At 38.9% G+C, this 16085-nt stretch overlaps 1 protein-coding gene across 1 annotated transcript in view; it reads left to right on the top strand.

Moving 5' to 3' along the window:
- Nucleotides 1-15902, top strand: part of LOC106139244 (solute carrier family 2, facilitated glucose transporter member 1) — a 30780-nt gene extending 14878 nt beyond the window's left edge. Inside the window, exons 3-11 of the mRNA XM_060944359.1 lie at nucleotides 593-753; nucleotides 5422-5546; nucleotides 6284-6424; nucleotides 7160-7297; nucleotides 7708-7907; nucleotides 9845-10057; nucleotides 11976-12078; nucleotides 12304-12472; nucleotides 13015-15902. Of these exons, the coding sequence (XP_060800342.1) occupies nucleotides 593-753; nucleotides 5422-5546; nucleotides 6284-6424; nucleotides 7160-7297; nucleotides 7708-7907; nucleotides 9845-10057; nucleotides 11976-12078; nucleotides 12304-12472; nucleotides 13015-13123 (1359 nt within the window). The 3' untranslated portion in view covers nucleotides 13124-15902. The remainder of the gene's footprint in view (nucleotides 1-592; nucleotides 754-5421; nucleotides 5547-6283; nucleotides 6425-7159; nucleotides 7298-7707; nucleotides 7908-9844; nucleotides 10058-11975; nucleotides 12079-12303; nucleotides 12473-13014) is intronic.
- The last annotated feature ends 183 nt before the right edge of the window (nucleotides 15903-16085 follow it).

Below are 16085 nucleotides of genomic sequence, written 5' to 3'. Positions count from 1 at the left end.
GAATAGGACCATTCCATCTCTTTCCCATGGATCTCCTAAAAGGCGACTAAGGGATAGGCTTACAAACTTGGGATTCTTTTTTTGGGCGATGGGTTAGCAACCTGTCATTATTTGAATCTCAATTCTATAATTAAGCCAAATAGCTGAACATTGGCCATTCAATCATTTCAAGGCTGTTGGCTCTGTCTACCCCGCAAGGGATATAGACGTGACCATATGTATGTATGTATCAAAGTTTATTATAAAAAATGCATTATACATGAAAATGACTATCATCTAAGTATATCTTTTTAATCTTATGTTTTATTTCTGCAAGACCAATAAAAAAAAAACAATACATCTTGACTGACCGGTGTCCAAACCTAAGTAAGACCTTACAAAATGTTCTTAATTAAACATAAATACATATAATCAGGTCAGAGCCATATCTCGAAAAGACTGAAAGTTCACAATCAGCTGTACGGCTGGAAATAATGATGGAATTGAGACTCAAATATGTTGCTGGCCCACCATCACTAAAATTTATACGTCTCATTAATTTTACAGCCAATAAAACAGTGCTGCAAGCTTATAACCCTCTTTAATTTTGCAGCTGTTAAAGGAGTTCTGTAACCAGAGTTTCGTCACTCGTTACGATGTTACTCTGGACGCTGGGTGGTTGGAGGTGTTGTGGGCATCTGTGGTGTCCATCTTCATCGTGGGTGGATGCACTGGCTCCATATTGGGGTCCCTGCTGGCCGATACTATGGGCAGGTGAGATAATTGTGAAGTTAACGTTATTGAAAAAAAAAAAAGTTTAACCGCTTCTTCAGCACTGACGTTTTGGAAGCGACAGTAAACTTAGTGTTAAGTTATTCTTATGACGACGTAAACTTATGTTGTGAAACCGAAAGATAAAACAATTATTAAGTGATGTTTGAAATGTACCATACTCATGATACTCAAGTCATGAATTATTTTATTTTTAAAAAGGTAATTTCACAAGGGCCGCCTGCAGCCCTAGTGATAGATGAGGTTTGAGGTGGAGGATGTTTAAGCGAGGTCCCTTAAAACTTATGCTATCGCGATTTAGATAGCGCAGCTGTATGGGCGATGATAAGCAGCGCCATCTCTGTTACAGACACTGAGTTTTTCTGATGGTGGGTCAGAAAATGGCAAAAAGAAGAATCAGGTGTTGAGAAAGAATGAAAAATGTCCTATTACTATTTAATTGCCTAATCCATCACTTCACTGCATACCTAGTATAAATCAATGTCGCTTCCCGCGTCCGTTCCTATCTCTGTATGTTTATATGTATACATACATATAGTCACGTCTATATCTCTTGCCGGGGTAGATAGAGCCAACAGTCCTGAAGAAAGTGACAGGCTACGGTCAGCTGTTTGGCTTTATAGTAGAATTGAGATTCAAATAGTGACAGGTTGCTAGCCCTTCGCCTAAAATAAGAATCCCAAGTTTATAAGCCTTTGCCTTATATATCTTTAAAACTATACAACGGATATTGATGTTTTTTTTAAATAGATAGAGTGATTTAATAGGAAGGTTATCAGTATAAATACTACTCGTCCGTGGCGGGTCGCTAGTACATATGATAAAATTGTAACTGCAACTGTAAGCCGGTGTCTGAATTGGAAAGTTAAGTATAATTAGATCCTGCCGTTAATGTGTCGTGTGGATCCCGGCACCAATAAAAAAAAGAATTGGACCACTCCATCTCGTTCCCATAAATGTCGTAAAAGGCGACTAAGAGATAGGCTTATAAACTTGGGATTCGTCTTTTGAGCGATGGGCTAGCAACCTATCACTATTTGAATCTCAATTTTATCATAAAGCCAAACAGCTGAACGTGGCCTATCAGTCTTTTCAAGACTGTAGACTCTGTCTACCCCGCAAGAGATATAGACGTGATGATATGTATGTATGTAGATTATTAGAATTTCTGTCGGTCTGTGCCCGTCTCTCAGGAAAGCAAAGGGTATGTTTGTATACTTTTTTGCTCTCGGGAGAACGAAGTCGAGTCATCGCAGCATTCTTCTTTTACGCAAACTGTCCTAATATCCGAATTTTAAATCATCATTATGTTATTCAGCTAAAAGTGGCCTTTGAGTGTTATGATTATTGTCTCTGTCTCCTCCGTAAGGATAGAAGACGAGATATGTATGTTTTCGTAATAATTAACCGCGATTGTTCCCATGATGAGTATCTCACTCAAATAATAAAGATTCGCCCGTAGTTTCGATCGAGTTCCTAATGTTACAGTAAATTAAAAAAAGAAAAAAAATGCTAAAATGAAGAAGCAATAAAGAATTTCACAACATTTATACACTTGAAGAAGTGAAAATGCCGTGGAATTCTACTTTATTATGGTATAAATAAAATATTCATAACAAAATCCAGTGAGATATTGGAATCCTATCTAGATTCATTTGATTCATATTGGGCAAGGGTGTTATATGAAGGTCGGGTCACTTAAAACTTTTATAATCGCGATTCAGGCTCCATACTTTGTAGGGACGATGCTTAGCAGCGCCCTCTATGTGACGGGAGTCGAATCAATTAGGTGGCTTTTGAGCGGGATTGTCACCGTGATATTTATGATTCGATTTCAACATTGTACATATAGTGAATAAACATTAAATACAACTGTGTGTAACAGACCCGCAGTTTGTTAATGTCTTTGTGATAATCACATTATAAATAAATTAAATACATACATACAATCACGTCTATATCCCTTCACGTCTATGTCTGCCAACAGTCTTGAAGAGACCGATAGGCCATGATGAGTATCTCACTCAAATAATAAAGATTCGCCCGTAGTTTCGATCGAGTTCCTAATGTTACAGTAAATTAAAAATAGAAAAAAATGCTAAAATGAAGAAGCAATAAAGAATTTCACAACATTTGTACACTTGAAGAAGTGATAATGTTGTGAAATTCAACTTTATTATGGTATGTATATAAAATATACATAACAAAATCCAGTGAGATATTGGAATCCTATCAAGATTCATTTGATTCGTATTTGGCGAGTGTGTTATATGAAGGTCGGCTCACTTTAAACTTATATAATCGCGATTCAGGCTCCATACTTTGTAGCTACGATGCTTAGCAGCGCCCTCTATGTGACAGGAGTCGAATCAATTAGTTACTTTTTGATGGTAGGTTTTGAACTCTCGCTTAACTTCCTACAGATCTTAATGTGTTGCAATAAAACTCTGTCCATTGTGAATAAGCAGCTTTACATTTGAAAATTGTGTACTTTATTGTATTTAATATGTATTAAGATCTTTTTGTTAATAGACAGACTAATTTGTTTATTACGGACACTTTTACAGCGAGATTGTGAGTATATAGTACAGTTACGTCTATGTTAGTAGAGTGATCAACGTGAAGGAATGGAGACAAAGAATATTTACATACATATATACATACATATAATCACGTCTATATCCCTTGCGGGGTAGACAGAGCCAACAGTCTTGAAAAGACTGATAGGCCACGTTCAGCTATTTGGCTTAATGATAGAATTGAGATTCAAATAGTGATAGGCTGCTCGCCCATCGCCTAAAAAAGAATCCCAAGTTTGTAAGCCTATCCCTTAGTCGCTTTTTACGACATCCATGGGAAAGACCTGGAGTGCTCCTATTCTTTTTTCTTTTGGTGCCGGGAACTACACGGCACTTACATATATTCATATATTTAATTTATTGCGATGGGCTAGCAACCTGTCACTATTTGAATCTCAATTCCATCATAAAGCCAAACAGCTGAACGTGGCCTATCGGTCTCTTCAAGACTGTTGGCAGATATAGACGTGAAGAGATATAGACGTGATTGTATGTATGTATTTAATTTATTTATAATGTGATTATCACAAAGACATTAACAAACTGCGGGTCTGTTACACACAGTTGTATTTAATGTTTATTCACTATATGTACAACTAGAGGCCGCCCGCGACTTCGTCCGCATGGAAACCCTATCAATCCCGCGGGAACTCTGGGATAAAAAGTAGCCTATGTGTTATTCTGGGTCTTCAGCTACCTACATACCAAATTTCATGGTAATCGGTTCAGTAGTTTTTGCGTGAAAGAGTAACAAACATCCATACATCCATACAAACTTTCGCCTTTATAATAGTAGTAGGTGTTGAAATCGAATCATAAATATCACGGTGACAATCCCGCTCAAAAGCCACCTAATTGATTCGACTCCCATCACATAGAGGGCGCTGCTAAGCATCGTCCCTACAAAGTATGCAGCCTGAATCGCGATTATAAAAGTTTTAAGTGACCCGACCTTCATATAACACCCTTGCCAAATATGAATCAAATGAATCTAGATAGGATTCCAATATCTCACTGGATTTTGTTACGAAGGTATATTTTATTTATACCATAATAAAGTAGAATTTCACGGCATTTTCACTTCTTCAAGTGTATAAATGTTGTGAAATTCTTTATTGCTTCTTCATTTTATAATAGATGTTGGCCGATGCTCAGACCTACTCTATATGCTCACAAAATTTCATGAGAATCGGTCAAGCCGTTTCGGAGGAGTACGGGAACGAACATTGTGACACGAGAATTTTATATATGAGATATATTTCGACGCCTTCCGAGGTGAAATATGTGTGCACAAAAACTGTATACAATAAACTAGTATTATAAATAATAAAATATATATAGTTATTGCCTACAGATCCAGTATTAAATCTATATTAATATTATAAAGCTGATGAGTTTGTTTGTTTGAACGCGCTCATATCAGGAACAACTGGTTCAAAATGAAAAATTATTTTTGTGTTGAATAGACCATTTATCGAGGAAGGCTAAAGCCTATATAGTATCACGCTGCAACTATAAGGAGCGAAGAAATAATGAAAAATGTGAAAAAAACGGGTAAAATTATTCATCCTTGAGGGCTTCAATGATGGCCAAATTAACTATTTCACGCAAACGACGTCGTGGGCACAGCTTTTTATTTTTTTAAATAATATACGAGGTATTAAGATTTAATGATAACTTAAGTATAATTATATCTACTACCGCTACCAATGCGCATGTGTAGAAGAAACGGTAGAACAAACTACACTGCAGCATTTTCGTCGGACGGCAATTTTCAATTACAAATCTTAAATATAAGATTAAAAACATTGTAAATAAAATTTATTAAATCAATTAGGTATGTCAAAATACATACATACATGTAATCGCGTCTATATCCCTTGCGGGTTAGACAGAGCCAACAGTCTTGTAAAGACTGATAGGCCACGTTCAGCTATTTGGCTTTAAGATAGAATTGAATGTATTGAATTGTATGTCAAAATAAATAATAATAACATAAGATTTTTTTATATAGGTACCGATTATTGCTAGATTGATAGAAGGAATTCGAAAATCTTTTTTTCTATTTCAGGAAAAAAGCTACGATTGTGACGAGTGTGCTCTTTATCTGCGGCGCTCTGTTGTTCATGCTGTGTCGGGCTGCCAACTCTGTGGAGATGCTGATTGCAGGCAGGCTGCTGGTCGGCCTGGCTGGAGGTGAACACACATACTTATTCCTCCTGACGTTAATTCTGATGATATCCACATCTCTCTGAAGAGGAGCCGGGATCGCAACTTTTGTCCATGATTGAGTAATTCAGGTTTTTCTTGATAGCGTCTCACGCTTATAATTACCATCGGAATCTTTGAAGGGGAACCAAATCCATGTTAAATCACGGTTTTGAACCTGAATGTGCAGGTTTCGTAACGATGTCTTCCATCACCGTAAGAGCATGGGTTAGCACTCAAACTAATGTGAGTATATAGATCAGAAAAGAGTGATTATGGTTATTGGCCGAGGTAGGATTTAAACCTGTGCCTATTAATTTTACATACTTATAATCAAATCACGTCTATATCCCATGCGGGATAGACAGATCCAACAGTGTTGAAAATACTGATAGGCCATGTTCAGCTGTTTGGCTTAATCATAGAATTGAGATTCAAATAGTGACAGGCTACTAGCCCATCGCCTAAAAAAAGAATCCCAAGTTCATAAGCCTATCCCTTAGTCGACTTTACGACAACAATGGGAGCGAGATGGAGTGGTCCTATTCTTCTTTTTTTATTGGTGCCCGTCGCCTAAAAGAAGAATCCCAAGTTTATAAGATTATCCTTTAGTCGACTTTTACGACAACAACGGGAACGAGATGGAGGGGTCCTATTCTTTGTATTTTATTGGTGCCCACGGAACCACACGGCACTTTACAATTCAATATTTTTTTATTTCGCAGGTCTGACAACAAGTATAGTGCCAATGTACTTAGCGGAACTGGCCCCGCTCAGCTTGACCGGGACGATGGGCGTGGCCTGCCCCATGGGCGTCAACCTGGGCGTGCTCGTGGGGCAGGTCATGGGGCTCCGGTCTATTTTGGGTGAGACTTCTTCGTTGTTCAGTTTATTTCATACTATTCGCCTTCATAGAAATCTTATATATAAAATTCTCGTGTCACAATGTTTGTTTCGGAGGAGTACGTCCTCCGAAACGGCTTTACCGATTTTAACCAAATTTTGCAGGCATATTCAGTAGGTCTGAGAATCGGCTAACATCTATTTTGCATACCTCTTATTGATAAGGGTTGTCCACACTTGACATTTTTTTTTACCTAGAAATTACTTAAAAATTATTTTTATGGCAAAACAACGTTTGCCGGGACAGCTAGTAATAAATAAATATATACGGGATAGATTACACTGATTGAGTTAGCCTCGATATAAGTCCGAAACTTGTGTTGCGAAATACCAACTCAACGATACTATATTTTGTAATAAATACTTATATAGATAAATATCCAAGACCCAGAACAATCAGAGAAACTTCGTTTCTCATCATGCCCTGACCGGGATTTGAACCCGGGAACCTTCGGTGTCACAGACAAGTGCATTACCGCTGCGCCACAGAGGTCGTCAGAGTCTTACAAACTTGGGATTCTTTTTTAGGCGATGGGCTAGCAATCTGTCACTATTTGAATCTCAATTCTATTATTAAGCCAAATAGCCGAACGTGGCCATTCAGTCTTTTCAAGACTGTTGGCTCTGTCTACCCCGCAAGGGATATAGACGTGACCATATGTACGTATAATTTTAAATGCTTTTTTTTTGTTATTCAGGCGGTGCCGACGATTGGCCGTACCTACTGTCCGTCTACGCGTTGCTAGTCATTTTTTGTTTACCTGTACTGTTCATGTTGCCGGAGAGTCCGAAGTATCTCTTTGTGGTTAAGAGGGATGAAAATGGTGCTTTGAAAGGTGAATGAAGTTGTTTCAGTTTATATTTTATTTTCTGTACTTTTTATTAAGTAGCTTTTGCATAAGTATCTTTTGTCTGTTTTAGTAGTCTTTAAGAATTTGTGCATTCTTTTATTAAGTACACTTTTTTTCATTGAATTCTTAAGTGATATGTTTTTGAAATTCGACCAAGATTATATTTGTGCAAATGTGTGTTGAATGGACCATTTATCGAGGAAGGCTTTAGGCTATATAACATCACGCTAAAACTATTAGAAGCGAAGAAATAATGGAAAATGTAAAAAAAACGGGAAAAATTATTCACCCCTGAGGGCTTCAACGACGCTTAAAATAACTATTCCACGCGGACGGAGTCACGAGCACAGCTAGTAATATATATGTGCCTACAAAAATATATATCGTTTTTACAGAATTAAGCCGCCTCCGCGGCGTTTCACCCAGCGTCCTAGCTGAAGACATAGAACTGCTTCGCGAGGAAACCCGCGCGTCAGCTAGTCTTACTGGCGAGAGGTGGAGTATGGCGCGAGTGCTTCGAGAACCTTCGCTGAGGCTGCCGCTGTTGCTGGTCTGCACCATGCAGGCCGGACAGCAGACCAGCGGGATCAATGCGGTGTGTCATCGTCATTGTGATTGTCATTGGAGTGCCGTGTGGTTCCCAGGACCACTCCATCTATCTCGCATGGATGTCGTAAAAGACGACTGAGGGGTAGGCTTATAAACTTGGGATTTTTCTTGTGCTTCGAGAACCTTCGCTGAGGCTGCCGCTGTTGCTGGTCTGCACCATGCAGGCCGGACAGCAGACCAGCGGGATCAATGCGGTGTGTCATCGTCATTGGAGTGCCGTGTGGTTCTCATCTATCTCGCATGGATGTCGTAAAAGACGACTAAGGGGTAGGCTTATAAACTTGGGATTTTTCTTGTGCTTCGAGAACCTTCGCTGAGGCTGCCGCTGTTGCTGGTCTGCACCATGCAGGCCGGACAGCAGACCAGCGGGATCAATGCGGTGTGTCATCGTCATTGGAGTGCCGTGTGGTTCCCAGGACCACTCCATCTATCTCCCATGGATGTCGTAAAAGACGACTGAGGGGTAGGCTTATTGGGATTTTTCTTGTGCTTCGAGAACCTTCGCTGAGGCTGCCGCTGTTGCTGGTCTGCACCATGCAGGCCGGACAGCAGACCAGCGGGATCAATGCGGTGTGTCATCGTCATTGTCATTGTCATTGGAGTGCCGTGTGGTTCCCATCTATCTCGCATGGATGTCGTAAAAGACGACTAAGGGATAGGCTTATAAACTTGGGATTTTTCTTGTGCTTCGAGAACCTTCGCTGAGGCTGCCGCTGTTGCTGGTCTGCACCATGCAGGCCGGACAGCAGACCAGCGGGATCAATGCGGTGTGTCATCGTCATTGTCATTGTCATTGGAGTGCCGTGTGGTTCCCATCTATCTCGCATGGATGTCGTAAAAGACGACTAAGGGATAGGCTTATAAACTTGGGATTTTTCTTGTGCTTCGAGAACCTTCGCTGAGGCTACCGCTGTTGCTGGTCTGCACCATGCAGGCCGGACAGCAGACCAGCGGGATCAATGCGGTGTGTCATCGTCATTGTCATTGTCATTGGAGTGCCGTGTGGTTCCCATCTATCTCGCATGGATGTCGTAAAAGACGACTAAGGGATAGGCTTATAAACTAGGGATTTTTATTGTGCTTCGAGAACCTTCGCTGAGGCTGCCGCTGCTGCTGGTGTGCACCATGCAGGCCGGACAGCAGACCAGCGGGATCAATGCGGTGTGTCATCGTCATTGGAGTGCCGTGTGGTTCCCAGGACCACTCCATCTATCTCCCATGGATGTCGTAAAAGACGACTGAGGGGTAGGCTTATAAACTTGGGATTTTTCTTGTGCTTCGAGAACCTTCGCTGAGGCTGCCGCTGTTGCTGGTCTGCACCATGCAGGCCGGACAGCAGACCAGCGGGATCAATGCGGTGTGTCATCGTCACCGTCATTGGAGTGCCGTGTGGTTCCCGGCACCAATACCAAAAAAGAATAGGACCACTCCATCTCTTTCCCATGGATGTTGTAATAAGCGAATGGGCTTACAAACTTGGAATTCTTTTTTAGGCGATGGGCTAGCAGTGTGTCACTGTTTGAATATCTATTCTATCATTAAGCCAAATAGCTGAATGTGGCCATTCAGTCTTTTCAGGACTGTTGGCTCTGTCTACCTCGCAAGGGATGGGGACGTGACCATATGTATGTATTGTTGGAGTTCTAGCGAAAATAAGACCTAGATAGATGAACGTATCTTGATCAAATCAAGGACGTCCTGGCAAAGGGTCAGGTCAAAAGTATCCGAAACCGCCGAGCTTGCATGACGAGAGTTATGAATGAAGCGAAGGAAGTATGCAGAGATCGTGGCAAGTGGAAAGAGCTAGTCTCTGCCTACCTCTCCGGGAAAGAGGCGTGATTTTATGTATGTATGTACATACTATATATATTTATATACATTTTTTTTTTTAATTATTTTTATTTATTAACACTTTGGCTCCAGGTGTTCTACTACTCGACTACGATCTTCAAGCAGGCCGGCCTCACCGCGCTCCAGTCGCAGTACGCGACCATCGGCTGCGGCGCCGTGAACGCGTGCACGGGCGCGCTGGCGGCGCGGCTGCTGGCCGCCGCCGGCCGCCGCGCGCCGCTGCTGGGCTCGGCGCTGGCGGCCGCCGCGCTGCTGGCCGCGCTCGCCGTGTGTATGACGTTCATTGTGAGTGTTGGAACTGTTGATTTTGTATATACTATATATATATATATATATGTTAAGAAGCACTAAAGCAGAATAAATGCAGTGGAAATGAGAGTATGTGCCGTGTGGTTCCCGGCAGTGCCGTGTGGTTCCCGGCACCAACACAAAAAAGAATAGGACCACTACATCTCTTTCCCATGGATGTCGTAAAAGGCGACTAAGGGATAGGCTTACAAACTTGGGATTCTTTTTTAGGCGTTGGGTTAGCAACCTGTCACTATTTGAATCTCAATTCTATCATTAAGCCAAATAGCTGAACGTGGCCATTCAGCCTTTTTAAGACTGTTGGCTCTGTCTACCTCGCAAGGGATATAGACGTGACCATATGTATGTATGTATGAGAGTATGTTGGGTGTGAAATTCAGTGACCGGATAAGGAACAGCGTGATAAGGGAATGTTGTGATGTGAAAGAAGATGTAGTTACAGAAATAGAAAAGGGTATGTTGAGATGGTTCGGTCATGTGGAGAGGATGAATGAAAACAGGTTGACTAAGCAGATATACATGGAGAGTGTGGAGGGTCGGGGTGGGAAGACCTAGACGAACATATTTTGATCAAATTAAGGACGTCCTGGTAAAGGGTCAGGTCAAAAGTACCCGAAACCGCCAAGCTTGCATGAAGAAAATTATGAATGTGGATGAAGCAAAGGAAGTATGCAGGGATCGTGGCAAGTGGAAAGAGGTAGTCTCTGCCTACCCCTCCGGGAAAGAGGCGTGATTTTATGTATGTATGTTACAGTTAAAACTAGTTTTTAGATAGAACGCGTTTTCCCTAGTTCGAACTAGTTTTTACTAAATGCCTTTGTTAAAACTAGAATTAACTAATGCTCAGGAATGAGTGTCTTAAACCACTCAGTGTGCAAGCACACACTGATTTAAGATTGAGAAAGGTTAATCCTGCCACAAGCACTCGAATCCTCATATAAGGATTTCAGTGCTCGTATTAAGCGTTAATGTTAATTCGTGTTAATCAACAAACTCTTCAAGCTTTATTATATATATAAAATAAAGCTTGAAGAGTTTGCTTGAACGAGCTAATCTCAGGAGCTACTGATTCGAATTGGGAATGACGTGCTTTTGTTAACAGTTGATTTTGTTATCTATACTGATATTATGGAGCTGTAGAGTTTGTTTATTTGTTTGAACGAGCTAATCTCAGGAGCTACTAGTACGAATTGGGAATGACGTGCTTTTGTTAACAGTTAATTTTGTTATCTTTAGTGAAATTATGAAGCTGAAGAGTTTGTTTGTTTGTTTGAATGAATTAACACAATCTTAGGAGCTACTGGTTCGAATTGTTTTTTTTTTGCTTTGAATGGTCCCGATAAATGGTCTACATTTATCGGGGAAGGCTTTAGGCTATATGACATCACGCTGCAACTAAAAGGAGCGAAGAAATAATGGAAAATATGAAAAAAAAACTGGGAGAATTATTCGTCCTTGAGGGCTTCAATACATAAGAGTACACATGCTAGCTGTTCCGGCAAACGTTGTTTATGCCATATAAATAATTTTTAATACTCGTATATTAAATAATTTTCAAGAGAAGCCGTTTCGCAGGAGTACAGGAACGAACATTGTGACACGAGAATTTTATATATAAGACTAGAGGCCGCCCGCGACTTAGTCCGCGTGTAATCATTTCCGCGGGAACATAAATACATACATAAATATGGTCACGTCTATATCCCTTGCGGGGTAGACAGAGCCACAGTCTTGAAAATACCGATAGGCCACGTTCAGCTATTTGGCTTTAAGATAGAATTGAGATTCAAACAGTGGGATTTGAACCTGTGCCTTTCTGCGCGTCACGCATTATAACTGGGCAACTTACGTACAACGTACGATTTAATTTTAATGATATATTTGTTAATTCCAGAACGCCTTATCTTGGATGCCGTACGCGTGTATGGCAGCGGTGTTGGCGTACGTTTTAGTCTACGGCCTGGGACTCGGCCCGATACCATATTTCATTGCATCTGGTCAGTATTGTACATACATTACATACATATATTACATACATACATACATACATATCATACATTACATACATATATTACATACATTACATACATACATTACAAACATACATATACATATGGTCACGTCTATATCCCTTACGGGGTAGACAGAGCCAACAGTCTTGAAAAGACTGAATGGTTTTATGTATGTAGGTGTGTATGTTATTATTTATTTTCTTTGTACAGAGATGTTTGAAGTGGCGCCCCGGCCGGCGGCGATGGCGTGGGGCTCGCTGGCCAACTGGGGCGGGAACTTCCTCGTGGGGATGACCTTCCCCACCATGAGGGAAGCCATCGGGCCTTACTCCTTCCTCGTATTCTCCGCCGTCACCGTCGCCCTCTTCGTGTTTCAGAAGTTAGTACATACGTACATACATATAATGACGTCTATATCCCTTCAGAGGTAGACAGAGCCAACTGCCTTGAAAATATTGAAAGGCTACATTCAGCTGTTTGGCTTGATCTGTGGGAAAGAGATGGAGTGGTCCTATTCTTTTTTCTATTCGCGCCGGGAACCACACGGCAGAAGTAATTGAATTAATATTATGGAATAAAACACACGGCGTTTTCCCTTGTGAGGAGAGGAACCCGGTATCTGCATATGACAGGGAAACCATTTTGAACTTTTCTGCGTGACACAATTAAGTCCGCCATTTTGTGTAATTAAAATTGAATGAACAAGAAGTGGGTTAGTCTCGTAATCTCATAGAGTAATTCCGATCTGATAGTAGGTTATTGTTTATTGCCCCTTAGTCTAAACAACTTTATTCCCTTAGTCGCCTTATGTCATTGTAGTGGTCATTTTCAAAATAGAAATTAAATTATTTTTAAAATAAAATGTCACGAACCATATGTTATTTAGAGCTATCAATTTATTATTTCTATCGTTTCTTCCAGAATGTACTTCCCAGAGACTCGTGGTAAGACTCCATCCCAAGTGGCCCAGCTGTGCGGTCGCGGGTTCAAATCCAGGCCCGCGCGCGTGCCTTCTCGCGGACATGTATGACGTCACACAAGAAAGCTGATGAGTATAACTAAAATATGTCTTATGGCGTTATGATATTATATTAAGAGATCTAAGTACTAAATAGATGCGTATGATTTTTTTTAACATATGCAAAGATAAAAAAAGAAGTATATGTATGTAAGATATACATATGTAGTTGTTATACGAAAGTCTGTCGATGTTTTATATCTGAGAATATGCCAAAATATTAATTAATCATTTATATAATAATATATTCGTGGGAAATTTGTAGAGGACATGAAAAAAACCTACGTCTTAATTTAGCAAAACTGATATTTAATAACATTCTTATTGGTTCTTGTATCATACGCATACAGTACAGAAATCTAAATACAAGTGACTATATTTATAGGAAACAGCTAAACGTTAAATTATAAATTTTGAGCCTCGAATTTATTAGTAAGTCATCGTAAATAGATGAAATTGTTCTCGAATTATTTACGTATTGGAATCTCATAATGGAAAGTCGAGTCAGCTTGGCAAGGAATTGGACAAACCAAAAAGCTTCTAACCCAAATATGGCTTCTTAGGCAAAAATTGTGTATGTGTACCACTTTGAAAAGTCTTCTTGGGAAATATTCGACGGCACAGAGTAGCGCAACCTACCCAGAAACAAACCGAATGAAAACTCAATAATAACCAAGTCAATAAAGACCTTATTACAAGTACATTAAACTTAAAATCAAAAAACAAAAAGTTCTTGCTAACTCGCTTCAATAGCAGACAGCTCAGTTCGTGGGTTCAAATGACGTGCTCTGATTGAAAATATTTTCGCGCCATATAAAATTTAAAGATTATAAAAGTGGGAAAGTAAATAGGTACATAATATTGTCGTGTTTTTTTAATTTTGTTCGATCTGTGTTTTTTTTTATTAAACTAAGTTAAAGTTAATTAATTTCTATGTGTGTTCTATTGCCATGTAGTTTTTCAAATTTCTTAATTGGTCCACCAAAGAGTGTATTTTTTATTTGATTCAGCTTCGTGCCCTGTCTATAAAATTAATATAACGAATTTTTTTATGTGAATAGGGATTTAGGTTAAATCTTTATTGTAAACTATGCCATAAAATGAAATAAAAAGCGAATAACATTTAACGGCTTGAGAGACAAGTTGTAAATAGAGGTAACGGTGTTGGTTAAAAACCATTTTTCGTAAAATAATTTGACAGTAAGTGAGCATATTGCTAGGTACAAGCTATTCTGAGTTTTAAAACTAACGGCTAAAGACTCATTTTTAATAAAATATGGTACGACAAAAATAAGCAAAGATCAAGGAATGGTTGTGTAATTATAAGCTTAAAGTGTTTTTCTTACCACGATTTAAAATACATCGTTTTCTTTTATGACATTTCTTACTAATAAGTTTCTTATTGTGTTTGTGTCATTAGCCCAATTAATATTGTAAATGCGAAAGTTTGTTTGTTTGTTAGTTTCCTCTTCACACGTTACTAAACTAAATTTCTTGAAATTTTGCGTATATATAATTAAGTCTGGAGAAAGACATTGGGTACTTTTCATCACGGTAAAAACTATAGTTGGCTTGGAATTTGCGAAGAACCTTCAAACTTTAGCGTTTTCATTTTGTAAATGGCGCCAAATTCGCTAGATTTGCACGGCCAAATCTGCGGGTCAAAGCTAGTGTTACCGATAGGAACCCGCTATTGCCCGGTTTCTGCTGTGCACAAAGACAAGTTATTCTCTTTTCATATTTAATGAATTAATTTTATTTAACAAGATATAAGTACAAATGTTTTTTTACACAATAATGCCACTTTTTTATATTATGCTCAGTTTATATCGGATTATTACTAGGTTATATGCCATTTGCCATGATGTTAATTTATGTTTTTTTACTTGATAAAATATGTTTATCTTGAAAGCTATTAAGTTCTCTTTGTAATATTACTCTATAGGTTAAGTAAATATCAGCTCTCAAAAACTATTTTGATTTGATAATTCGGCTATTTCGTGTCTATTTCTTTTTTTGCACCACATAACCGGATATAGGGAATATTCCTTGTATAAAAAAAACAATATTTAGAATTCACTTCACGACTCAGTTGTGCTAGGGAATATTTATAAATAGAGGCAGCGGTTATCGCTCACTAACAGTTTGGTCCATGCTATTATGATCCATACGGTGAAAATGCCCCACTGTATTGTACCCACATCTTGTAAAATTAATATACCCAATATGTAGAAAGTTTTTGGTGACGAGCTATTTAAAATTACGAAAAATTTGAATTTATATACTCATCTAATAAATTAACGCCATCTATTGATGTTATTATGAAATATTTACAACAGTAATGTTTATCAAGTAGTGCTTGCTGGATAGGTGCTTGGGACTATCAGTTATTGTACAAAAAAATAAGTTTCGTCGCATTTTTTTCTCACTCGTGATAGTAGGAACTATTTTAGTTTTACATGGGGCATTTATTTGTCTGAAAAGTAATTTTACTCATGCGCAACTGAGTTACAAACTAAACTTATACATAATTATTATGGGTATAGCTTCCATTTCAGTGATATAAAATCCGTCGCTCAAATATTTAGACTTAGTCGCATCAATTTAGCATAATTAACGTTAATCCTAATTAAAGCCAAATAGCTGAACGTGGGCTATCAGTCTTTCCAAGACTGTTGGCTCCGTCTACCCCGCAAGGGATATAGACGTGATTATATGTATGTATGCATGTAATTCTAAGTATTTTTTATGTTATTTTTATCATGATATGCCTCCGAGTACTGTTTATGTACTAATGCTTAATAAAGATTTGTATAAAGTTGATTGTTTTATTTTTGTTCGTATTTCGAAGTCATAATGACTGTAAATGCAGGGTGTTAGGGTGTTTATCAGTAAGTAGAGAGGCAGAGGACTGTAAAATTGCCATTTTTTTACAAAACATGAGAAGTATACATGGACGAAGTGTACAAAGTAA

Source organism: Amyelois transitella, chromosome 5 (genome assembly GCF_032362555.1).
Source record: "Amyelois transitella isolate CPQ chromosome 5, ilAmyTran1.1, whole genome shotgun sequence".
Taxonomy (NCBI): Eukaryota; Metazoa; Arthropoda; class Insecta; order Lepidoptera; family Pyralidae; genus Amyelois; species Amyelois transitella.
Note: the sequence above shows the minus strand (reverse complement) of the source record. Positions and strands in the feature narration are given on the sequence as shown.